This window comes from Cynara cardunculus, assembly GCF_001531365.2.
Source record: "Cynara cardunculus var. scolymus isolate 2C chromosome LG 17, CcrdV1, whole genome shotgun sequence".
NCBI lineage: Eukaryota > Viridiplantae > Streptophyta > Magnoliopsida > Asterales > Asteraceae > Cynara > Cynara cardunculus.
This window is the reverse complement of record NC_037544.1, coordinates 17,400,963-17,428,457: the sequence shown is the minus strand read 5'-3', so window position 1 is coordinate 17,428,457 and position 27,495 is coordinate 17,400,963. Positions and strand designations below refer to the sequence as shown.

Below are 27,495 nucleotides of genomic sequence, written 5' to 3'. Positions count from 1 at the left end.
CTTTGTTATTTATCTATACTATATTATAAAGTATTTGACAAAAACTCTTAAAAATCATTTTTTATGCATGAAGTACTATTTATTGATGCATAATACTTAAAATTCAAGATTACAAGTGATTTTGCGTAAATACAACTTATTAAAGCTTCATTTTTAAATTCATGTAACTAACTGCAGATAAACATAATCAAATACAAGATAAACATCTATTTTAAATATAAAAAAGCTAAAATATAATTAAGATAATCATTGAGTTTCTAACAAAATACTTAATCATGATCTTTATAAAAATTATGTAATTAATCTATACTATATTATAAAGTATTTGACAGAAACTCTTACAAACCATTTTTTTTATACACGAAGTACTGTTTATTGATGCATATTGCTTAAAATTCAAGATTACAAGTAATAACGTATAAATACAACTTATCAGAACTCCATATTTGAATTCGTGTAACTAACTACAGATAAACATAATCAAATATTTGATAAACATTTTATTTTAAATATAAAAAATCTAAAATATAATTAGGATAATCATTACCTTCTAACAAAATACTTAATTATTATCTTTATAAAAATTATATTATTAAATAAAAAAATTACACAACAAAACAAGAACTTTTAAATAATTAATTTTGATACTAATATCGATATGTTTTTTTAATTTTAACATATCTTTAAATTTATATTTTATTCAAAAATAAAAACACTATCATTTTTCTCAAAATCACATAAAATCGTATTATAACATCAACATGAAACAGAATAAAATAAAACATTAAAATCGAGATATATCCCGATGCATTGCGCGAGTTAACTTCTAATTATTATGTTAAAGTTGAAACAAAACAAAAATAAGAATTGAATATTCAACCCATGTTTATTATTTCATGCTTAAGCCCTTCTAGTTTAGTCAATTACATACCTGCCACAAATCTTATGATCCAACACCCCACAAATCTTATGCATCTGGTCGTGCTCTTCAGCATCCAGTCGACGTTAATTCACACGGCCATCCCAAATTTCCCATTTTCTGGACGCCGGTGAATACTCCAATTCTACGAGGTAGTTGCAATTCGGAAGCCGACTGAAGGATAATTGACAAATTTTGAAGATCTTATGAGAAAAGAAGAAGCCCTAAATTTCTTTTCTTTCTGCTTCTAATCAGATCCGTAGCTCCCTTGATTCACAACTTCAAAGAGGGTAAAATGCTACGTTTGAAGGCATTTCGGCCTACGAATGACAAGATCGTGAAGATCCAATTGCACCCTACTCATCCGTGGCTTGTCACGGCTGATGCATCGGATCATGTCTCAGTTTGGAACTGGGAACACCGCCAGGTTATTAGTTTTTCACTATTGAACTTATGGCTTTTATATTAACTGTTTTGTTTACTCAAGTAATACCATTTTAACTGTTTTAGGTGATATATGAGTTGAAAGCTGGGGGTGTTGATGAACGGCGTTTGGTTGGTGCCAAGTTGGAGAAGCTTGCAGAGGGTGAATCAGGTTGGTGTAAGATACATTGCTACCTTAGCATACTCATTGAACACTAGAATTCCAAGTCCTTGACGAGTTTAAATTTCATTTCCATCTACTTGTATGTGGGTTTCAGATCATCATAGAGCTTTCTGTTGTTTCAATTAAGTGCTGATCCGTTATAGGTTGTATTTAATTCAGTGATAATCCCGAATGGTTCATGGAGCTGAGCTGCTAATAGAATGATAGTTTTGGATGTGATGGAAGGAGGTGAGATAGAATGACTGTAACATTTTTTTGGGGATATAATGCATATAAAGCCTTGGGAGCTAAAATCGAAATTTAACCAGCAGTAACTATGATGTGAATCCCAACTACTGTAGTTAAGATGCCATTGCCTACAGAGAGTTTCATATTTGACTTTCAGTTTGTTCCCTGGTGTTTTCAAAATATAAAAGGATTAGAGCAATTAGTTCTGAGGCATGCCCCTTGTGTTCTCCGGTCCAATTATGAGCCATGAAATTGGGGAAGAAGAAATTGAAAGAATGCATGTTCATTATATTTCTTCTGCTAATTACTAACTCTTTCTATAGTGAAGCATGCCAAATTACATATTTCTGCATCAGGCATTTTTGTCATTTTGTGGGTAGAATCAGGAATCTTCTAATGTAATGAACCATGAATAAAAAATAGTAGTAGATTCACTTTTATATTTCCAAAAGACATTGTACAACATTTGTAAATATGACATATAATAAGCAAGCAGTCTAGCAATGTTTGATCTTATATTAATCATGGGACTTCTCTTCCCCCTTAGTTACAACTTCACCAAGTGCTGAGAAAAAAAGAATTTGCAGTTTTGTACAAATGTGGTTTTTGATAAGCTTATGATGAATGAACTCTATAAGGAAATCCAAAAACAAACACAAGGAATCTCTAACTAACTTGGTCAAACATATACATAGAATCATAACTCAATATGAGGGTGATTCACAGATAAGATGGCGAGCAAGCTTGATTTCAATATGCTAACAAGACTTGCTTAACGTTTGGTTCATGAACAGAACCGAGCTGTATGGTGTGAATCATGAATCACTGATATTGGCCAATGTGTTTGTAAATTCGATAACCATGTACTATTTGTTACTTAATTATTTACTTCATTTGACATATTATAACCCAATATTGTTTATCTCTCCACATATGCTTCTTCCTTGATGAATTAAGGTTTGTGGTAGGAAACACATCATCATGCTCCCCCTGCCCATATACAATTGCCATGTTTGACTGCGCATATAGTCATTTTACTAGTACTCTGTATAGATTCTACAATATACTGGAAATTACCGCAAAACAAGGGGAATATTGCGGACTAAAAACAATGCCATATAAAATGTGTAATGATGGCAATGAGAAAATATGTAACTTTAGCTAAAAAGATTGTCAAAAAAGGAATTGTTATGATCAAGGCGGGAATCCTGGAATGGAAATTGTTGCATTTTCTTTGGGACTGAGGAAGTAGTATCCTAAAAACCTAGACGTAAACATGCCTACTTGTTCTAATGTCTTTAACCCAAAGCAATTGTCCCTAACAAATTAAGGCACAACTTAGCAGGAGAGATCATGAAATTATGAAAGTAGTGATTAGATTATGTGTGTAACACTGTAAATAAATATTGGCTACTATGCAACATTAACCTCACATGTCGTTTGAAGGCATGGCTTTATATATAATCTTAAATAAAAGAGCGCAATCCATGTACAATACAAATAGTACATATTGGGTTCCCAAAGTCACATTGAACGCTCAATCGCTATGTAGTGTGGCTAATACTTGCACAACATAAATAGGGAGCACATACATGCATGCTAATAGGTTATGAAGTGTGTCAATTCATTTCAAACTATGATACATTAATCTTAACAACGAAACATTTAATCATCAGCTGTAGAAATTTTAAAATCCAAGATTTAGCCAAGTGAGAAAAGTTCAAAATTCTTATAAACAATAAGTACATGAGTGTTAATTGTCAAAACTCAAAATGCTGAAGACTGATCTCTGGGAGATTTTGGGGCGTGGGGATCTGTGGCATTGAGCATGATTGGCTTCCGGTTTAAGAACACTTTTTCCATTTTCTGTCTGGGCCTTTCTCTGGGGCAAGCTTAATGCTTTTAGATGTTAGATTAATGATTATATGGAGAAGTTGATATCTACCTTTTATGTGACAGAGTCTAAAGGGAAACCAACAGAAGCCTTACGTGGGGGGAGGTAATGGATCCAAAAATTACCTGTTTCATCAATTGCTAATATGTTTTATGTTTACTCTTGCTGAAGTCTCAGCCTACAATAGATATATGTCATTTCAGTGTACGACAGGTTTCCTTTTATGATGATGACGTACGATTCTGGCAACTTTGGCGTAATCGCTCTGCTGCTGCTGAACCACCATCAGCAGTCAATCAGTTGACTTCAGCTTTTAATTCTCCTGCTGCATCAACAAAAGGAAGACATTTTCTTGTCATCTGTTGTGAAAACAAGGCCATTTTTTTGGACTTAGTAACAATGCGTGGTCGAGATGTGCCCAAGCAAGATCTGGACAATCGTTCACTTATATGGCAAGTCATAACCACATCTACAATGATTTTTGTAGTAGTGAACAGTAAAATCTAAGTAGATCATCATTTTTGTCTCTTAAAAGACCAAGGAACATATGCTTCTTAGACTGTTGCATGTCATATAAATTCTAGAGTTTAGACTCATAGCTTCTATTTCACATAAATTCAAATAGACATTGAGGCAATTGATCTCTAAAAATCTTTTGGCCTTCTTGACAAGGTGATGACTAATATTTGTAATAAGAGGTGCTGGTTTGTTGATGTCTTAAGTTACAAGAATATTTAGTATTCAATCAATTTCTTTTTTTGTTAGTAATACTGCACTCTGGTAGGTCAAATATTTTATTATATTTTTCTCTTTCTTTTATCTTCTTTGGAAGCTCTCATACTTGGAGTAACCACTTTTACCTATTCTACCTCTAAATTATAGTTGTGTTGTTTTATGTGTATTTGATCATCATATTTAACAATGAGTCATTTGGTATTTCGTGATGCTTTTCTTTATCTGCATGTAATGATATCATATTAGAGGCCAAGTTATTGTATCGACAATCATATGACGAAAAGGTAGACTTATTGAATCAACTCTATTTTTTTTCTTCTACCAAGGCTTATGTGAATTACACTCAATCTAGATTTTCACGACCTTATGATTTTATTTGTGTATGATGAATACATTCATCCACTATACCTGATTAATCAAGTTTATGTAAACTATTATTTGTGATCTTCAAGTATTTGCTAGGATAAGCCGGAAAGTATATGGAGAATTCCTAATGAAGAAGAATAAAAGAGATGATAGTTATCGTAAAAAAGTAAATTACTATTTTATGTAAGGTATTGAAGATGAATAAAAGTTGGTAATAATGAGTGAGTTCAACTTTAGAGAGTTTTCTCATCTTTAGAACCTACACTTTTGCTAGTTACGGAGAACCTTATTGGCGAGATATAAGAACATGTCTACTCTTGCAGTATGGAGTTTCTCTCTAACTCTGGTGGTGGAGATGGCCCTCTTGTTGCTTTTGGTTCATCAGATGGTGTGATTAGAGTCCTTTCAATGATAACGTGGAAGGTTTGCATCTAAGATCTCCCTTTGTTTAGTATCCTAACTCTGTTCACTTCAATTTCTTGCATAGTGCATCGTTTGATAGTAGTTCTTGGATGCAGCTTGTAAGAAGGTACACGGGAGGCCATAAGGGATCGATAGCTTGCTTGATGACCTTCATGGCTTCTTCAGGAGAGGTACACATTTGTTTTTATTCAACGAAGAGCATGTTGTATCTTTACTAAATCTTATAGTTCTGTAGATCAAACATATTTCTCTATATTGTTAAATTGTATGAGATTGTATCCTTGTCATCACCATAGGAGGAAGAGTTATGCTATCTGATCTTTTTGTATTGTTCTTTAAGTATTGTATGAGTGGAAATAAAAAGAAAAACTTTGGACATAACATGGCGTGAAGTCTAATTTAGAACAAAGCCTTTTTCATTTTTCATCAATTTTAAGAAGGTTGACGATTCATGCAAGTAGTTGTTTTCCACCCTCTTATTGTTTAAGCTGATAAGGATGACGAGTGAAGTAGATGTAGCCAATCTAATTCTCATGGAAGTGGTTTTAATACATGCCTAGTGGGCAAGTTCTTGAATAACAAAGGATGACATTGTCATCCAAGCATTAGGATCCAAATGAGTAGGGTGGTATGAAACCATTCAAACATTTGATTGTATAAAGGATGGAAAAAGAGGTAGGGGCTAGCCTTAAAAGCCTTGTTCGTAAATATGCTCATGTTAGAAGAGTAAGAGGTTGATCTTCTTCATCATCTGTGATTTTAGCAATAATATAAGGCATGGAGTAAGTGATGGTGATCTTCACCAAATCTTCAAGACTCAAGCAACATGGAATCTTAGTAGTTGTGAAACTTGGGGGCACATTAGCTTTCAACCTTGCAAAGCCTCATATGGAGCTTGATACGAGGTCCTCAACTTTGGTGTTAAATGAGCTCCCATAGAGGAGGAAGACATCATCTGAACTTATGTAACAAGACCCAGGTCAAGGCATCAAGGATTAAAGTCATATGTAGGAGTGGAAGAATCGTTACAAAGAATGTCCTAAAATTTTTGATTTTAGGCCCCGAATTTGTAAGGAGAGCTTTAAAAGCATCAAAATCACATCTTTAAATAATCAAACACTAATGAAGAACTACTTGTAGAGAACACTCGAGCATGCTCTTCCTTTACCTGAACCCCTCTCTCTCTCTCTCTCTCTCTCTCTCTAGTACTTGAAAAATATAGCACTCAGTCTTCAAAGAATTTTAGCTTATGTAAGGGGCATTGATAGAGGCCATGAGTAGAAATAAATGGGCCTAAGTCATGGGAAAGCATTTCAATGTCAAATTGAAGCTTTCACTTCATAGTATGAGTCTCCCCCCAAGTCATGTGCTAAAAGGAGAAAACAATAAAAATGCATGAAGGCAAAGGGAGTGCGATGTGAGTGTGAACCAAGATATCGACCTGCAAGTCCATTTATAAGATTATCAGCCATATTCTCTTAATCAGTTATGGAGTAACCTGTTCCGATTCTTAACCGGTCTTCAGGAAAGAAAAGTAGTAACCGGTTGTCTTGTTTAAGGGTAAAACGACTTGGTATCTCGGTTGAAGTGATGTTTGGATCCACCTCTTAATTCATGGGTTATCAAAGTGTCCGAACAACAACCCTTCTTGGATCACCATCTTCACTTGCATAGTCCGACTTAACTCTCGGTAACATAACTCCAAGTCGTCATGTTTTTTAAATTTGCGATGGAGTGAAATCTATAGTGGCCTTGACCTTTCCACGTGTTGTTGCAATGTGGAATTTCCTCTATTGAGAGCACACTTCATTTTTTACATTGCGCTTTCCTTTTCCCACTCGATTGCCAAGTTGTAAGTTTGCCAAACTTGTGCTTTTTGGTTATGGTTGATGATTACTTCGATGACATGATTGGGAACCAGTTGCTTGAGAACCGCTCGCTTGGCAACCTGAATTGTGTGAGGCCCTCTCTTAATTGGAAGTTTGGAACACGAAATAATATCGACACGGAGAAATTTAAAAATTCGAAATTATACTGAAACGCACTACAGACTTGAGGTTCGAGAGAGATCGATAGAAAGATAGCAAGTGAGTGTAAAAAGTAGTGTAATGAGATATCCACATTCACTAATTTCGTGCGCATTCTCTTTTCGATTGCTTGCGTAATCAAGAAGTGGGTAGCAAATGTTTTGTCATGCATAGACCATAAGGTTCTCACCGAATGTTGAACTTCCTTCTAGTCAACCTTGTCGCAATCGAAAGGCACCTCATAAGGACACAACAATTGGAAAGTAAGACCCATCTTACTACCAACCATGCTCAGGAGACATGAGCTAGGACTCGGACTTACATTCAGAAATTTACGTGAATGGGGTCTCATGTGAGCATTTGAAGATTTGGCTTAAGGTTCAGTTTTGTATGAAGCTTTACAGTCTTCACTTTTTGCCATTAAATGAATATATTCATTTTGATTGTTTAAAGGAAAAAAGTTAACCTTCTCAAAAGAGTCCCAAGAGCATAGGAATCTCTAAAGGCATATCCAGAATGGATTAAGAGTGGGAGCCATACTTCTATCCAAACTTTAAGATCCTTCCCTCCAAATACTGAAGGCCCATTTTACTTATTTCTTCACAATATATTCTACACACAGAGAGATGATTGCCTTCGGGATAAGTACTTTTGAGCATTACAACAACCTCACCTGCAGCAAAGCAATGTACCAAATATTTCTATTGGCATCACACGGAGATGTGAATATGATAGACGGAATGTTCAAGTCTTTTGTTGGGTTTATTTCTAGTTATATTATATTTCAATGCTATGCATTCCTTTTGCAAAGAATAATTTTGAGGGTATCATAACTCTGAAGAATGACTTGGGAGCCTTAAGTGCTTTTTGGTTATCGAGGTGGCTAGATCTTGCAATTGCTTCTTTCCCATGTGAGTTGAAGTGTGCCTTTGGTTTCTTCTTCAACATGGGTATAATTGACTGTCGGATAATTCTCTAGTGAATACTAATATCGGATGTCAAGTTTTATTCTGCTGATGGTATGCACCATTGATGATCTAGAGAAATACAAAAGACCATTCAGGAAATCGGACCCTTTCAGTATCAGTTAATCACTAGGCTCAGTATTGCATTTCCGTGAGTCTACTTAGTTGATTCATTTCCTCCCCTTCTACTAGTGATTGTGATAGGATGCTTTAGATCATGACGCATCTCAAGGGTGTTCCAATCGATTGTATACAAATCAGGCCACAGTAGACTAATAAGTTACTTAGATGTGAGTGATGATGTTCATAGAGGAGCAGGTTAATGACTCGGGTACTTATTGGAGGTAAACTTTTATCTTGGGTGAGCCAAGAAACATGATATTTTTTTTCAAGTGTTGAACACAAACAGCTTGTGAGCTCACATGGATATGTTGTTCAATTTAGGATTTTAAAGTTTCTGCTGGCTTAATGGAGATATACATCAGTAATAAGGTAAACATGCATTTGTCCTAGAAAAAAAATATCTTTCATGCATGTGCCTAACACATTGTGGTGAACTGTCATTTTGTTTGTGAGAAAGTGGTTGATGATTCTCTATTTCTCATGAACCTCACATGGGTGCATTTTGAAGATCAACTAGTCAATATTTTGACCAAGCCTCATGTAGGACTCTCTATCAATCAATTCGTAGCAGCAAGTTGAAAATGTTCCACATATGTGCAGCACCAAACAATTGCCAGATATATAGAGTAAAGCTGTAATCTACGCATTTTATTATCTTGTACGGCTTTTGATTCTTGGACACTTACCTGGTATAAATTTTTGTTCTCTGATGACTAATATACACATACGTTTTAAGAACCATATTTTTCACCAAATGATGAATTAGCATTGATATTGTTACTCATTACGGAATACAACATTTTTCCATTACAGTAATTTTAAATGAAGATGTTCTTAATGCATATCCTTGTATTTGGATACAGGCTCTACTGGTCTCTGGTGGTAGTGATGGTGCACTTGTACTTTGGAGTGCAGATCATGGTCAAGATTCACGAGAACTCGTGCCTAAGCTGAGTTTCAAGGTAACTATGCCATTGTGTTTATGTCTAATCTTAACGATAATGTTCATATCCTAGTCGTGCAAAAAGATTTGAGTAACTGTGTGGTCTGGTCGACGCCATAATAAAATCATATTGGATCAAGTATCAAAGAACAATCCTCTTATACATGCAGAGTCCTCTGATTCCTGTGATTCTTTGTATTACAAGGCACATTGGGGGTTTGTGTTTTTTATTTTTCCTATATCGGTGATACTGATTTCCTATGAACATCATCAAGATATCATACTAGAGCTGTGAATGTAGGATCCCTGTATGAAATTCCCAAGCCGAACCAGAAGATCTGAGCAACTACATTTGGTATCATTTGTATGAAATTCCCAAGCCGAACCAGAAGATCTGAGCAACTACATTTGGTATCATTTGTTGTATGTTTATCGCAGACATAATTTCAATTGTAGTGCTTGTCTTGTGATAGAAATCGCAAAATGGAGGGGCCAAGACATATCATGTATGAACCCTTGCATATCAAACACATACCCGACAGGAACCAAAAGAATAGGGTAACAAGGATAATGGGCCGTGTTTGTATCTGCCATATTTTACCTGGCTTCTCCCATGGTGGCCCTTACATATTTACGTCTGTTGCATTGTTCATATTTCTTCTTTAACTAGAGGTTTATTTTTTTCCTTCCATCATGTTCTGCCCCCTTGCACATGTTTCGATGACGAATCATGTATAGATATTGGCGTACCATTAATTTCAGTTTATACTTTTATCTTAATATATCTTAAAGTATTAAGATTATGATACGTATTTTCTGATATATGAGTTAATGTTGGTCAGTTGATAACATTTGGTGGGGAAGGCGTATAGGAAAAAAATAATGCAGTCTAAATGTTGGCACCTAGTTTCTTATGATGGTACATAGATAGCTCCTGATGGTGCTTAACAATCCATGTGCGAGACAAGATGTAAACTTTCAGCTCTTGATATTTTAGAAGGCTAACATCTGAGATACTATTGAAGGCACATGATGGTGGTGTTGTCGCTGTTGAGTTATCTAGAGTTAGTGGAAGTGCACCTCAGCTCATAACAATAGGTGCAGATAAGACTTTAGCCATCTGGGATACAATGTCATTCAAGGTATCTCCTTTTTTTGTATAGTTATTCTTGCAATCATTTAATTCGCTATCTGAAATCATGCATTTAGAAGATGAGAAAAACCTTATGTACCAATATAATATTCAACCGATTAGTCTTGTATTTGCAGGAATTACGCCGTATTAAGCCTGTTCCTAAAATGGCTTGTCACAGTGTGGCATCTTGGTGCCATCCTCGAGCACCCAACCTTGATATATTAACTTGTGTGAAGGATTCACATATATGGTATGCTATTATCTCCTTGTTGTATGACTTTTACCAGATTTATGGAACTGTGAGATTTGTACATCAAGTCTTTTTGAGATAATGTCAGCACCAATTGGCTATTAACCTTATGCTGCTTTCTGGTTTTGCAACACTTCTAAGTAATTATTTGTCTCTTTGTCAAAATTTGCAGGGCTATTGAGCACCCCACTTATTCTGCTCTAACAAGGCCATTATGTGAACTTTCTTCTCTAGTTCCTCCACAAGTACTTGCACCTCACAAAAAGCTTAGGGTATGTACCTGTTTGTAATTTTGTTCCATTGAAAGTTTAATAAGACACTATATTTACAGTCTTTCTCTTATGTTGATGCCTGTGTTGCTAATTACGAATAAGCAGTACAATATTGGACAACAATGTCTCATGTTACACCCAGTAGCTTGTGCCATTTTCTTTTTATTGAAAGAAAGCTAATGATGAATTGCAGTGCATAAGATGTGTCAGTTACCTTAATGTTTTAATAGTTCCAAGGAAACTAGCTGCCTCAGTGGACATGATTGACAGAATAGAGTGAACTTGGTTGTTACCTGCGAATCTCTTTCTGGCTTTCATTGTCCCTACCCAGCCTCATCCCTCTGATTGTGAGAGAAAGGGTTCTTAAATACGATTAAAAGGAAAAAAAGCTGCCAAATCAAAGGATAAAACTAATAGAGCTAATACTTGCTAGTTCATCCCCAAATAGATGTACATTATGCAACTAGAAACCAATTAGACCATGCCAACCCGCAAAATGGAGCCTATCAAACGAAAATTAGATTTGTTTCAGTGCGTCTGCTTTTGTTTTATGCCAAACTTTGGTTCTCGTATTGTTTTAAGAAAAAAGAACTAGCAGTCTAGAAACCAACTCAAACCAAATTGTAGTTAGCAAAGTTTGGTTGATATCATCCTTATGGTCGTCTCAACTTTGCACCATAGGTTGTAATGGGAATCTCCAAGGTATGAAGATACACATGAGGTGTTAGTGAAGGACCTAGACGTAAAGCAGATAGGAGTGAAACAGAACCCTGACTTAACAAACATCAGAGTTTAAAGGATTTAAAAACTATAGCACCTTCCTTTTTGACACACAAATATTCAACAAACATAATTTTAGATATGTAGGATCTAGTTTCGATGACTTGGTCTTGTGTTGTTAACAAAGCAAATGCACACAAAGATTTCAGGTGTCACAGGTAACAAAGGAGCATAGAGGTACACGTTGGTTTGCACTTATGTTCCGTCAAGCAAAACATGACATTCTATTAATAACAGAAGTAACCTAGAGCCGTCTTGAGTAGGTGTCATTTTTTATTCAACTGCACTAATTTCTTGGGGATTATATGCACAAAGTAATTCATGAGTAATACTAATTCCATAGGAAGTCTTATATTCCACTTGACGTTAGAAGTACTCTTCAGAATTATTACCCAAGGATTTCAACTGAGGTTTGAAATCATGTTCAAACTTACTCACATGACACAAGAGATTTTACTTTTAAATTTCAGTATATAGACTGACATTGTACAAGATAATCATCAAAAGAAGAGTCAATTTGGCAAGGCCTGAAAAATGAGAAAAACAGGAATATGCTCTACTAACTTGCAGAACTCAAGAAGATATAACTTTTTTAGTCCAAGTTCTTCAAAATTGGGAGAAAAGGAGAGAATATTGAGAAGAAAGGAAACACTTGAAAAGTTCAAAGAAGTCCTCCCAACCAAGTTTCATTTCAGAAGCAGTAGTATAAGGGAAGGCAATCCGGCATGTGTACTGTGAAGGCATGACAGAAACAGTCGATTAGGGAATATGTACAGTGATTAGGACGATTGTACTTTGATCCCACAGGTTCATGTTTCTACTGCTATGATCAACACGCTAAATTCTTGATTTTGACAAATAATTCATGTCCTTGGACGTTCATTATTTCTCTCCTAAATAAGTCATCATGAAATTGATATTTTCTTTTGTCTTTGCATTTCAATGATGGCAGAGGTTCTAGGAGCCTCATTCAAGATAAAATGTCATATTTGGGAGGAAAAGTACAAGTTAGATGTTGAGAGAATTATTGTGGTGACGTAGAGACTGTCAAAGGTTCAAATTAAGAGACAACTTTTGAACTTCTGGCTTTGTCATTTATATCTTATTGGATATCATGGAAGAAGATCCTAATAGTGAAGAGTTGTGTGGTTATGCAAAGTTGCTTCCTATGTGATTGAAGATTTTGTGTTTGCTTTAGTATTGCACTTTGATGCTCGATTAGACATAGGAGCAAAACCATGTTTTGGGCATGTCGCATTTAGTAAAGTTTAAGTTAAAGCTAAGGCAGCATGGATATATGGGGTAATTTTTTATTTAAATCATTACAAAAGAGATCAAGGTCTTGCGAATGCTATAATTGTGGTGAGTGTAGCCATGAATAAGCCACGACATGATATAAGCTATCAGAGGTGTTTGACTTGATGATTGTATGATGGCTTACATTGGGTATGGATTTTGACATTGTTAATGATGAAAGCACTATAAAGTATTTGACAACAAAAAACGATTTGTCCATAAATTCCTATGTTTTGAAATATACTTTATGTATCAAGTTTATTTGTTTTGTTCAAATGTATTTGAGTTTAGTTTGAGATATTCAAATTTAGTTTACTGTGAGTGATACCACATTCCAAAAATCCTGGTTCCACCCTGCAGGGAAACTGATTTCCCAAGTAGTAAGCTTTCACGTTCTCATTTATCCAGTTAACTTTGCATGAGTTACAATTTATGTCCTGTGGATGAGACTTGAGTTTCTTGGTTTGAAAATTCTCATGTGCATAGGTGTATTGTCTTTTTACATGCATCTTAATATGCTTCCATACCTAAAATTTAGTAAGTATCTATGCATCTGAATATGCATGCATATCATATGCGTTCCTGTACTGAAATGTGTTCTGAGCTTTACTCCAGGTCAAACCATGAATTATTTGAGCGAGGTTTCTTTGTCTTTGTGATCCTCGAGTCAAAATGTTTGTATACTTGAACACTCATTATTGTTGGGTTACAATTTTAGGTATATTCAATGGTTGCACATCCCTTACAACCACATATTGTTGCCACCGGAACAAATATAGGTGTCATACTCAGTGAATTCGATCCTAGATCTCTTCCTGCTGTTGCTCCTCTACCATCACCACCAGAAAGCCGTGAACATGCAGCAGTATATGTAGTTGAACGGGAACTTAAGATGCTGCAATTTCAATTATCTAACACAGCAAATCCTTCTCTTGGAAGTAACGGATCCTTGACTGAAACAGGAAAATTAAGGGGAGACCCTTCTGAACAATTCAATGTTAAACAGATGAAAAAGCATATTAGCACTCCTGTTCCACATGATTCATATTCCATCCTATCCGTGAGCAGTTCAGGAAAGTAAGTTCTTCTGTCAAACTATTTATAGCGTGTGAATGTGCGCCATATATTAGAACCATTCACAGCAACTATTCAATATATCTGTACTTGATCTCATGGCTCATGTGACAGCCAAGTTTTATCAATCTTTTAACATTATTTCTTCTAATTTTTTTGCCCTTGCATGTTTGGCTTTTTGTAGTGTTCCTATATACTTACCGATTGATTTAGTCCAGTAATATTAAGGACATCAATGAAAATTTCATTCTCTATTATGACGCATTTCTGCTTATTTTGTTGCAGGTACCTTTCAATTGTGTGGCCTGATATCCCGTACTTCTCAGTCTACAAGGTCAGTGATTGGGCAATTGTCGATTCAGGCACTGCAAGGCTTCTGGTTTGGGATACTTGTCGAGACAGATTTGCGCTGTTAGAATCAGCAGTGCCTCCTAGGATGCCTATATTACCTAAAGGGGGTTCATCAAGAAAAGCAAAGGAGGCTGCTGCTATTGCTGCAGCACAAGCAGCTGCAGCAGCTGCTTCTGCTGCAAGTGTTCAAGTTCGTATCTTGCTGGATGATGGGACATCCAACATCTTAATGAGGTCGATTGGTGAACGCAATGAACCAGTATGAGTTTCTGTTCCCTTCACTATGTTCATGTTTTGTGTTTGTCCTCACAAATCCTGGATGACGTTCATTGTTTGGCAACTGTTTCTTAATTTTTAAGATGTGGTTGACATAAATTTAAACGGATGGGTCATGCTTGCCTCTATAATTATGATGGGAATCATGTTTTTTTTCTCTAATCTGTTGCATTCGTCTTATCCTAGTATGTATGGATTGGCTTATGTCTGTTATGCTATGATATTTTTTTTCTTCTTTTCCCCAACTAAAATCCAGTGATGCCAAAAATTTATCCCAAATCATTTGTCGCCCCTCCCTCCTCCCATGCTCCTGCTAATGATTACTCTTTCAGAAAATCTAGAGACTAATGCATATTATACATTGTCTTTTCTGATTATATTAATAAAAAATTGTAATATGAAAACTAACCAACTATTAATGCATGTTCCTCACAGTGAGCTCCCATGTCACCTGGAGGTTATTATTTGGGTTGCATGGTTCTCAAAATGTGCTTATGTGATGCATGCTAAGACTTTCTCTTTGTAGGTTATTGGATTGCATGGAGGGACACTACTTGGTATAGCATACCGAACTTCAAGAAGGGTTAGCCCTGTCGCTGCCACATCTATTTCATCAATCCAGTCAATGCCGTTATCAGGCTTTGGAAGTAGTGCTCTTTCATCATTCAGCACCATCGATGATGGCTATTCTTCTCAAAGAAATCCTGCTGAAGCAGCACCTCAGAACTTTCAGTTATACAGGTAAGATTGCTGGCCTTTTGAACTTGCACCTTGTTTTTCATGATGACTTCAAGCCTTTGGTGGAAGTAATGTTTGATATGTTAAGCACAACATCTTCTTTCGTTTAATCTAAATAATTTCCAACACTATAATTGCCATGGAAGTTTGATTGTACTTGTGCCTGACATTATTGCAATTAAAAAATAAATCAACATACCTAGATAAAAATTTCTGAATCACTTCTCTCTGAAACAATCATGCCTAACCAGTAGGGTAGCACCAAGAAGTAACATTATTATTGACCAAATATATATGCTGCTTATCATATTTTTCCCCTGGTCTGAAAGCCAAATGACAAGTCAAACTGCGGTATGCTCTTAATGGAGACACACATCACAAGATCTTTCATTTTGCAGAATTTCCAAGTCATCATCCACTCTGATCTTTATACAGATGTTTTCAGTGGAATATGTCTAGAGCCTTTCTGAATATTATTTCACTTCAACTTCTGTGACCATCCAACAGGAAAATGCACTGTGAACTTTGTAAACTATATGATCATTTATATACTAGAACATGCCTGTCTTGATCTCACTTTTGTTAGTTGTATATCAAATTTTCTTTCTAGTTCTATGTGTATCAAGACAAATAAGCTTCAACACACTTGCGTGTTTCAGATACAATGCACCACTGATTGTGCATGTCTATGTATAATGTATTCCATGCTAGAAACGTCCGTTATATCGCTTGATATTTCATGTAACTTACCTGAATAGCACATTTTCTTAATTAATAAGTTCCAGAATTGTTTATGATGCAAGTATGGATACCATTCACTTTTTGATGTTGAATATTTTGGTGTCACTACTTTTATTTGAATGACATTGAGATTTTTAGTTGGGAAAGCTTTCAACCTGTGGGAGGAATGCTGCCTCAGCCAGAATGGACAGCCTGGGACCAAACTGTCGAGTATTGTGCTTTTGCATATCAGCAATACATTGCCATATCTTCCTTGCGACCTCAGTATAGATACTTGGGAGATGTGGCAATACCTCATGCCACTGGTGCAGTTTGGCATCGGAGGCAGCTGTTTGTGGCCACACCAACAACAATTGAGTAAGTTACCTTTGTTGATTATCTATATGTACTATACCGTTGATCTCCCTAGTTGAGAATTTTCGATCTTTGATTGGCTAGACACCTCTATAATTCTTGAATGTCCCATCTCTAGAACAACCTGCAATAAATCTGGATCAGTATGACTTCCATGTGCTTTACTCTGGCTTCAGACAGTCTGTGTAAAGATACAAAGAGTTTCTTGTCATTAGTACACCACAACTCTGTACTTTAGAACCATGGTGTACTGGTAAAAGAGGGAAGCAATATATGTCAGTTTAGCAATCTTTATCTGTTCTGTTTATCCTTAACTTTTTTTAAATTGGTCAAGAATGCATCTGGCTCATTTGAACTTTTGAAGTGTGGTTTGGTTAGGAAACTAGTGAATTTTGGGGTGAATGAATTATAGTAGATATCTCTTATTAGCATGCTGTTTAGGCAGAAGACCGTCCTGTTCTGAAGTTTGCTCACACTGTAAAGTACATCAGTATAAGATATCATCACTCTCCAACAAGTTAAGATTTCATAACCCTAAACATACATAAATTATTCATCTCATAGGTTAGCTTTTCAAACAAGATTCATCTAGCATAAAATAAAGAAGCTGCGCAAATGAAGGGAAAATGGTCTTTGACAACTGAACAAGGCTCTGAAGTTTAGCTGTTTCGTAATTATCACTCACATCTCCCTAATTTAACTGACCACGCTAAAGAATCCCCTCTCTCATGTAATTTTTATTGGTATAATCTTCTACTCTTATTGTCATATATTCTAAATGTTTTTGGCTCTAATGGACTAGAAAATGCAAGTATCTTTATTGTCAAAAGTTAACCTCTTGATGTACCTTCTCTTTCTTCAACATATATGCCACCTTCGGTTACTCAATATTGGCAATGAAATGAGAGTACTGCATTTACTTGAGAAAAAACTTTTCTCAACTTATGTACATTTTTTCCTAAGGTCCCTTTAGATTAGGATATAGGATGTATTCTAATTTGTTGATAGCTTAGAAATATCATTATATTGAATAGATAGCAAACCAATTAGTACTGGAAAAATGTAGCTTCTTTCACTTTGAAAAAGCTCAACTTCAGAGGGGTTCACATCCTGTGCTCAAATCCCAGAAAAACAACAAAATCTTATGCTTCTTAAATTGGACAGGAGCCAGTTCTAGGAGAAGTTCAACAACTACACATTATGGAATAAGGCTTAGCATAAAAATCAAAACATTATGTCTATGTGGGTTTCTTACAAACGTATGGTGGATATATTTTTTTGGGGGTTTTCCCAATGTCAATGACTTTTGCATGTTTACATTTTCATTTATTGTCACTAAGCATGCAGGAAATCATTTTGTGATGCTGTGTCTTCAGGTGTGTTTTTGTGGATGCTGGTGTTGCACCTATCGATGTCGAAACAAAACGGAGGAAAGAAGAGATGAAACTGAAGGAGGCACAGGCAAGAGCGGTTGTGGAGCATGGAGAGCTAGCACTAATTGCAGTTGATAGTCCACAAACTGCTGCACAGGAGAGGATAACACTGAGACCACCAATGCTACAGGTATTTATATTATGATAATAATTTAAAACTGTGCATAAGGAGGATGGCACAACTTATAACTATGTTCTCTAATCTCAATTCTGTTTGCATAACTGGCACATCCTGCTACCTAATGAATATGACAAGTTCAATAGGTAGGACATCATGCATGTGCAAAAATTATTGGCATAGAGTAAGTATGAGTTTTTATTTGTTGGTACTTATTTTCATTAAGGTAATAGTGATGGCTGTGATGCTAATGTATGATGGTCTCTATACATTATTACACTTTTGCTTTGGCTTTGTTTTGAGTGCTACCAATTGATACTCATACATATAAGATATTGAGTTTCCATTGAGTTGCTTGCTATGACTTCGAATTTATTGTGTTAGATGAATCGAACATGGCAACAAAGATGCGTCACTTAGCACTTTACTGTCTGTGGGCTTCTTTTATCGTAAATGGGAGGTTCTAGTTTTTTGTATGTCACACCCAACTATATATCAATATAAACGTGAAAGACTTGACTATAATATGGTAATCGAAATAAAGGTATTGCTTAGTGTGATTCTATAGGATAAGGTATCAACAATGTGGTGATTTGAGGGCTCTCTCAAAGAAGCTTTGGACTTGGCCTCCGAGCTCAAGGCAAATTGTCGGCTCGTCTCTTTTAAGACTCTTTTGCTAGAAATACTTACTCCTGTTTGATGGTTAATTTTACATTTATGTATGATTCATTAAGAAGCAAGCTAAACCTATAAGGTTTTATGGAATCTGTGTGAATGAATAAGTGGTAGGACCATTAGGTGGCTTATCTAGTGCCAAGCAAACAGCCCTGAAATCAACTAGGTTGTCAGCTCTATAAAACTTACCAGCAGCTATCATACACAGTGGAGTTCCGTCAGTGAAACTGTCGAGTAGCACTAGATGCCCATATTGTCAGTTGGATTTTCAAATTTATATAGTATGTTTGTCAGTCCATTTCGTATGTCACAGTTGCCTTCCCACAGCTCGAAGCCGGAAGCTTTGACGAGGCTTCTGTTTATGGCTATAATGGAGTTAGGTTTTATTTTTTCACAATGGTCTCGAAAAGTGTAAATGTTGCACTAATCATATGGGAATACAAGGTCCAAAATTACAGAACCCTAGAGGTAAGTACAGAACCAAAAGTGTGTTATGTTATATCTCTAACAAACATGATTCCATATATCACTACGTACCGTAATTTATTCAGGCCAGCACCAGCCATTGTCCTTCCCCCAAGGCCTCCTAGTGTCTTTGAAATTCATGGTGGATGTTCTGTTTATTCCATCTATTTCTCATGTGCATAATTCAACACAAGTTTTGAAGTACACAAATATTTTTGTTAGATAACTTCACTGAGAACTTAATAATGCAACTCCATTTAACTGAAGTAAGTCAACAATGTCTATCTGATATCTTTCTAACCAATTATGTCTTATGCATTATAAGAATTCAGAAGATTGAAGTATTTATTATTCAACCAATTATCTTTAAAATTTTTATCCCTTGGGTATTTCTTCTTCTCAGGTGGTGCGGTTAGCATCTTTCCAGCATCCATCGTCTATTCCTCCTTTCTTGACATTGCCTAAACAAACTAGAGTTGATGCTGATGAGGGGTTGCAAAAGTTTGCTGAGGGTAAAAGAGTGGATGAGATAGCTGTTGGTGGTGGAGGGGTGGCAGTTGCAGTCACTCGTTTTCCGTCAGAGCAAAAGAGACCTATTGGACCTCTAGTTCTTGTGGGCGTGAGAGATGGTGTTTTATGGCTCATTGACAGGTATCCTGTTTGTTTAGTAAGAGTTTTATTCATGCTAATATACTTATATGGAAGTATCTGAAAAGGAAGTTATATCATGATAGTTTTCATTCAGTCAGAGCATATCTACAATTCTACATGGTGTGGGCGTTCGCGAAGAGATATTAACAACTGAACTGCAGAAATGTAAGCTAATCTAGCTACAAAGTAAGGCAAGGATCAGGTTGAAGTTGAGAAGCAACCATTCCCTAAATACAGCATCACAACAAGCACAACAAACAGAGATCATATTGATACCCATAATTAATGCCTGGGCTAACATCACACTAATGTGTCTATGATCTTCCGATCTTATTGACTCACTAACACAGACACGCCCATTTTTCTATGGTCAACATACATACAAGTGATTTTAAGCACAGTGATTAAGTTTGATGTGTTAACGTAAAGTATACCAGTCAAAAGTCTGAATTTTCACATTAAACCACACACTTTGTTCATTGTTTATACCCCTACAATAATCCTGTAGGTCATCATTGTAAGTAAATTAACCCATGCGTGATTGTCAAACATGGAATAGATTTTACACACAAAACATGAACAAACTTAACATGTACCTTCAGGTCAACATAATTCAACAGCACAATCAAATCTCATTATCATTCAAGCCAGAAGATAGGCTCTTGATGGAACGAGCCAGCAGCCCCAATCGGTCTGTCTTTTCTTCCTTCTGCCAAATCGCTCTGCTGTTGACAAGATCTTACTGCTGCTGACTTGGCTGTACTTGGATCCTGTGATTACTTATAATTCATGTTGCTGCTGGTGCTACTGGTTGACTGTTTTTTCTGCTGCACATTAATATACTTCTCTGCTGTTTTGATCGATGATGGCAGCCCCCAATGCTGTTTCCAATCACAGAAGCGGCCGCTGCTGTTGAATGTGGCTGCTGTTAATGATCGATGCTGCTACACACATGATGCTGTTGGCATGATGACACAGCAATGATCACTGCTGTGTTGCTGTTTGGGCAGCAGCTGTTGCTGCTGTTCGTGTGTTCCGGATCTCGTCTTCCCCCTTCTTTATGCATCTGATATCTCCATTAATTTCCCCTATCAGTTGCGTATTGCATTACCACATACATCAACAGCAATTGAGATCTCCTCACACATCCATTTTGTCTTATCCTCTCCCCTAATGAGTTCATCCATGCCTGTCCTGTGTGCCATCGATTCCCCCAATTTTCTCATTCTTCTCTTGTAAATTTCCTCCCTCTATGTATTCCAGCTGCTCCTTTTTGTATATTGGCTATGCAAAAACTGGTGTTGTCCGTGCCAGCGATTCTTCTGCTGTTACATTAGAAACTGCTGAATCCTTCCTGAATATTAAGATTGTTGAGTTCGTGTTTCCATATTTCCCTCTTTTCCTACGACTGTGTTCACCAAAAGTTTGCCTTATGTGCTGTTGTGATGTTACTAGCAATTGGTTCCTGAATTTCCAAAACATCATATAGTTATAGCACAAATTCACATTAAATCAACACCAAAGACAAGAATAGCCATTGAAGGTTTAATTACATGGATAAACTATAAATTTAAAAATGAATAGTTAATGTAAATGTAATGGACTACAAATACATGGCCTCTTTGAAATACATGGATGATGAAGTACACTACTTGGTGCTCTCGGTACTTAAAGTACATGGTGTACCTGCTCACAAGATGTGACAAATGAACGGCTGGAGTTGGATTGGTTAATGGTCCAAAATGGCTATGGGCAGGTCCAATCGACATGTTCTTAAAATTCATCAAAATGGACCATGTGTTGGACGGCCTGGGTTGACACTTTGAACAACATCCTTATATTCCTTCCTTTTCCCCATATTTCTTTTTCTACTTTGTTGCTAAGTAACACAAACACTGGATAACATATTGTATAACCTACATACGAAAGTATTAGATTTGCACTCCTTGATTCACATCCAATTTAGAGCATCATAAAGTCATATATAATTGAAATGATTGCTATAAATTGTTTTGACATTTTCTTGATGACATTGAAATAATTGCTATAAGTTGTTTGGGAACCGCTATGATCTCCTTTGACATTTCCCTGATGACATTGAAATAATTGCTATAAGTTGTTTGAATTAGTTTTCCTTGATACCATTTCCAATTAGTTGGTTGGGAACTGCTATAATTCCTTTTGACTTGTGATAATGATATTCCATTCTAAATTATAAACCAATTTGGCATGTTAGTTAACTGTGTTTAGGCATCGTGTCCCTAATTTTCATATGATGGTTTCAATGCACCTACCTTTTCCTAAATAGGCTAATTTTTCAGCTCTATTAACACCTAACCATAATTTGTGATGTGAGCGTGCCTGCTCAACAAGTAGTTATCAATATTCTATTTACCTCATTTATATATTTCATCATTTTCTAAATGCTATGACTAAGTGAACTGCCGAAATTCAGGCGTAAAGTGTCATTTGTTTTGAGATAAGTTGAAGTTTCTTGCACTCAACCATGACTTCCCTACTTTTTCTGGATGACAAACCATTTACCAAACGAACCCATTAAATGCCAGAGGGAATAGGGGCTGGGGAGGGTAAGATGTACACAGATGTTTCCTCTACCCCCAGGAGTAGAGAAGTTGTTTCGGACTTGCAAAAAAGCGTAAGTGGAGAACAGCAGGCACAGAAAACAAGAAGATAAAACATAAAAGCAGGATGACCAGGGACCATTTACAAAATATGCAAATCATGGGTTGACTGTGCTCCTTGTCAATATATATGCAAGTCAAGTGCACTGTATTACACCTACCTCTTGTTCACAACAATGTTGGACACATGTTCGCTCAAGATTGTTGTCTGGTCAATCTAATGCCATTTAATTTTGTTATTTACAGTGAAGCTAAAATCTTGAAATAAGTTGTCTTTTGTTGTCAGTAGTGTGTGTATGCTTTGCTGTATGTATCTAATCATTAATGTGATACTCAGTTCAAAGGAATTTTATGATTTAGCATTGAGATAATATAATAGGAATTAATTCCCTTAGCTTTATTAGTTTGTTAATACCTGTCTTTTTCTTGTATCGGTTACAGGTACATGTTTGCTCATGCAATATCCCTCAGCCACCCTGGAATTCGTTGCCGTTGTCTTGCTGCCTATGGGGATGCTGTTAGTGCAGTAAAATGGTAGGTTTCTGTGTCTTCTATTTTGTTACTGGTGGAACTGTTTAGACTTTAATAATCTGCTGTGCGCTCTTCTTGTAGGGCAAGTAGACTTGGGAGAGAGCACCATGATGATTTAGCTCAATTTTTGCTTGGGATGGGTTATGCTACTGAAGCCCTTCATTTACCTGGAATATCTAAGAGGTGTGATGGATTGTTTTATATGGGCGGGTTCAAATGTCGATATTTTTATAACCTTAGAACTAACTATTATGATGAATATCGTGATTGATGGATATCACGAATACGAAAATGCATGATATTCATGAATATATTAGGGTTAATTTCCAGGTTTTCAAAATATTTACGGCTCTCATTTCAACTTTCTCCTTGTTCTATATTCATCAATTTAGCATTTAAGCATTTTTGCTTCAATAATTATCTGGTTCCATTGCTTTAGATTACTCCCTCAGTCGCAAAATAAATGTTCATTAAAGAGGCACACAATTTTAGAAATGTGTAAGTATCACACTTATTAATGTTACCCTTAATAATAGAGGGAGAATGTAAGTTTTACACTTGTTAATTAACTAAATGGCAATGTTACCCTTAATGGTAGAGGGAGAAATGAATTTCTCCATCTCATAATTAAGGATAGAATCAGAAATTAGGCACTTTGGAACAAACTATAATACAAATGTAGACACTTGCTTTGGAACGGAGGGAGTATATATCAACAGCTTCATATGCCGTGCATCATAACAATCCAAAACTAAAATATTCTTGTGTCGTTCAGGTTGGAATTTGATTTGGCTATGAAGAGCAATGATCTGAAGAGAGCTCTGCAGTGTCTTCTGACAATGAGCAACAGTAGGAATATAGGGCAAGATGCTGTGGGACTTAACTTAAATGACATAATGTCTTTATCTACTACTGCTAATGCTAAAAAGGAAGACATTGTGGATGCTGTTGATGGTGTAGTAAAATTTGCCCAAGAATTTTTGGAAATTATTGATGCAGCAGATGCTACTGGACAAGCTGAAGTTGCTAGGGAAGCTCTTAAGAGGTTAGCTGCTGCTGGTGCAGTCAAGGGAGCTTTACAAGGTCATGAATTACGAGGACTCGCTTTACGCCTTGCCAATCATGGAGAGTTGACACGACTTGGTGTATGTTTCAAATTTTATCCTCGTTCTACTTATTTCTTACATTCACACAATATGCTTACGGATAATTGATAGGGCAATTGCATCAAAATGCTACAAAATTTGCCTAGGTTTCTGTAATGATGAGAACTTTTTCTCAGTTAATGTAACAAAGCTCTAGAGTTTCCTATTTTGTACCCAATTTGATTGATAACTTGCTGGTCTTGTAACAATTTGATGACGTGGATGCCAAGTTGTCAACCGATATTATAATATCGGTTGATTGAATGMCAAGTTGTGAGTCCTCCACGTAACAAATGTTAATTTATAACTTGACAACATGTCATCAGATGTTACAAGATCAGCTGGTCAAATTGGGTATGAAATTGGAAATGTTGGAACTGTTATATTGTTTATTGAGAAAAATAAGTATTCAATAAACTAAATAGAAATTAATGCAAATTTCGTTGCATTTTTACCTTATAATTTTCGGGATTATACTTGCCTCTGTCACTTTTATTCATGGCCGTTTTTATCCTTCTGATCTTACTAAACCGTACTTTTTTTGGTTGCTAGGGATTGGTGAATAATCTGATATCCGTGGGCTTTGGGCGGGAGGCTGCATTCGCCGCTGCAGTTTTGGGAGATAATGCTCTTATGGAGAAATCATGGCAGGATACTGGGATGCTAGCTGAAGCGGTGCTTCATGCCCATGTATAACTGATGCATCTCCACCATAATAATGAGTTTTCTACCAAACTAGCCATTTTTGGCAACAAAAAAAATCATCAAATAGCTGTTTTTTAAACATTATCAAGAAAGAGCCAGCAAATTGACACCCCAAATCTTCAAAAACTATCAAAAAAGGTGTTTTTAGCTGAGATTAGGGCCCACCATCCGACGAAAACAAGCAAAACAGGCGACTTTCCCTAAAATGGCTAGTTTGGTGAAAAACTCTAATAATAATCGTTTGGTTGGTTGTCTTTTTCGTATTCTGACATGCTTCTTGCTTCCAGGCACACGGGCGGACAACCCTCAGGACTTTAGTTCAGTCGTGGAACAAAACATTACAAAAGGAGATGGAGCATGGTCCTTCAACAAAAACGGATGCTGCAAGTGCATTTCTGGCTTCTCTCGAGGAACCTAAACTCACAAGTCTAGCTGACGCAGCCAAAAAGCCACCAATCGAAATCCTTCCCCCTGGAATGCCATCTATAGATGCTCCTCTTCCTGGAATTCAGAAAAAAACTATTCCAGCTTCTCTGCAGCAACCAGCCAAACCTTTGCAAATACAAGGACCAACTTCCGCTGTTGCTACTGCTACTGCTGAACAATCTCCTTCAGAATCTGGGGTGGCACCAGCAACTGCCGCTGCAGAATCTGGGGCGGCACCAGCAACTGCCGCTGCAGAATCTGGGGCGGCACCACCTACAGCAGAATCTGCGGTGGTACCACCTGCAGCAGAATCTGGGGCTCCACCACCTGCAGCAGAATCTGGGGCTCCACCATCAACGGAGTCAGGAGCTCAACCTACACAAGATATGGGGGCTGAAACTACCCCAGATTCAGGGGCGATGCCAAGAATGGAATCAGTGGGTCTGCCTGAATCACGATCTGGTGTTCCTACAACAGAATCAGGTGAATCGAATGCCAATGCGTCGGTTGAGTCTGAACATATTGGCTCTGGTGTAGCTTCAGAAAATCAAACTTCCAACTCATCCTCGACTAACCTTCCGGATCGGGTTGCATCTGTAAATTCTTCTTCAAGTAGTACAGAGGCAGTTTCTCAGAAAGCAGAAGTTCCAAGGCCAAGTGGTGTCCGTGAAGAACTACCAATGATCGATTGGACTTTATAGAAGTCGGGATTTTTGTTTTCTTTATGTTGAGAGTTGTAACATCGACCCACCGAGGTTTGTTTAGTTCATTACTACAACATCCATACTCCATTTGTTACATTATTGTGATTGCTTTAGATGGTGAATACCTACCCCGTGATTGTAATACTAAGAATTGCACATCTTTGCTTGTTTGGTCCTCATGATTGATAGGAGGATTTTATGATCAACTTTAGTATATGTGCTTCCTTGATTGATTCTGGTACAATCTGCGTTATGAGAAAAACTAATTCTGAAGTTGTTATGCCAACTTGGATGATTAGTGAGTTTCGTGGAATGCCAAGATATCAAAGACGACAAAAACCGTCTACCTAGAATTCATATAAATACGCAATATATATATATATATATATATATATATATATATATATAAAATGATTAATTTATTGACCTTCATATTTTTTTGTTCATATTGTCATCCTCACAATTGTTGATATGTTACGATCAATCCTTCCAATACATAAATAATCATCATTAAATAAATCTCTTCAAAATGTTAAACAAGACAAATTTTTTTTGATTTACCAAATATAAAAAAAATTAAAATTTTCTTTTTTTTCATACGAAGTCTTTAATCTCGTCGCCTGTATAGCAAAATCAATTTATACCCAATAAAAAACAACATTTTTTCATTACGTAGTTTAATATGATATTATATAAATAAATAAAACTTTAAACAAATTAAAATAATTTTAAGCATAATAAAACAAGAAACACTATCAAGAGGGCGTTATTGCTCCTTTTTTTATTCTCTTAATAAAGTAAAAACAAAATATGAATTTGAACCCAATATACTTGGCCTTCGGATTATTTAGCTACTATGTTCACAGAAGCAATAACTGTAAATGCGCCAGAGCAATTAAGCAATATTCAAGTGCCTAAAAGGGCCAGTTATATCAGAKTCATTATGTTGGAGTTAAGTCGGATAGCTCCGAAAACTAAGAATCATCCTTATAGCAGATTTTATATAATATAAATAATTTAATAAAAGCAAACAAATACACATACAAAAACCACATGAATATCAAATTTGGTATGTTTTCAAATAAATAAATGCACATACATTATTTTAAGTGTTCTTTTAGATAACAGACAGTCACATGATATATATTGGTTTATTAATAACTATAATATAGAGAATGACGTAAAAATACAAATTGAGAAACTCTAAATATAAAAGATGGAGAAGAAAATTTATAATAACAAAACTCCACCTAGATCACACTTAATCATAATTTGATTGTTGTCAGAAAACAAAAAATAAAAACTTGAATAAATACAAAATATTAATAAAACAATAAAATAAAAAAACACATAAAAAGAACATACACAACATAAATAACTTCCAAAAAATAAGCTTGATGAAGAACCATAGTCAATAAAATATAATAGAGAAATTTTTTTTGAACAAAACTGTGATAAATGGGTTCTAGTTATCACCTGAGATAATTATTATATTATTATTTA

The 27,495-nt window shown here is 36.0% G+C and overlaps 1 protein-coding gene across 6 annotated transcripts; it reads left to right on the top strand.

Annotated features, from left to right (window-relative positions):
* The first annotated feature begins 973 nt into the window (after positions 1 to 973).
* On the top strand, positions 974 to 26,236 carry LOC112500152. 6 transcript variants are annotated; one of them, XM_025103480.1, is made up of 22 exons: positions 974 to 1,071; positions 1,175 to 1,346; positions 1,430 to 1,514; positions 3,714 to 3,753; positions 3,852 to 4,100; positions 5,073 to 5,172; positions 5,268 to 5,342; positions 9,151 to 9,249; positions 10,256 to 10,372; positions 10,500 to 10,615; positions 10,788 to 10,887; positions 13,682 to 14,040; positions 14,323 to 14,647; positions 15,191 to 15,405; positions 16,282 to 16,500; positions 17,874 to 18,060; positions 19,592 to 19,839; positions 22,923 to 23,015; positions 23,094 to 23,195; positions 23,788 to 24,157; positions 24,710 to 24,847; positions 25,150 to 26,236. In XM_025103480.1, exons 2-22 carry the CDS (start codon positions 1,215 to 1,217, stop codon positions 25,987 to 25,989), a joined length of 4,209 nt encoding a protein of 1,402 aa, XP_024959248.1. In that variant the 5' UTR covers positions 974 to 1,071; positions 1,175 to 1,214; the 3' UTR covers positions 25,990 to 26,236. The 6 variants fall into 6 exon arrangements, with proteins under 6 accessions (XP_024959248.1, XP_024959249.1, XP_024959250.1 ...); XM_025103481.1 differs by having other exon boundaries at positions 974 to 1,346; positions 16,291 to 16,500; XM_025103482.1 differs by lacking the exon at positions 974 to 1,071 and having other exon boundaries at positions 1,258 to 1,346; positions 3,836 to 4,100.
* Positions 26,237 to 27,495: the final 1,259 nt, after the last annotated feature.

What these genes read in the sequence shown, in the direction of transcription:
- LOC112500152 (XM_025103480.1), top strand. Translation starts at nt 1,215, where the DNA reads ATGCTACGTTTGAAGGCATTTCGGCCTACGAATGACAAGATCGTGAAG. An exon ending in CACCTCACAAAAAGCTTAGG is followed by an intron (nt 10,888 to 13,681) that starts GTATGTACCTGT and finishes TTACAATTTTAG; the next exon opens with GTATATTCAATGGTTGCACA. An exon ending in TTACCTGGAATATCTAAGAG is followed by an intron (nt 23,196 to 23,787) that starts GTGTGATGGATT and finishes TGTGTCGTTCAG; the next exon opens with GTTGGAATTTGATTTGGCTA.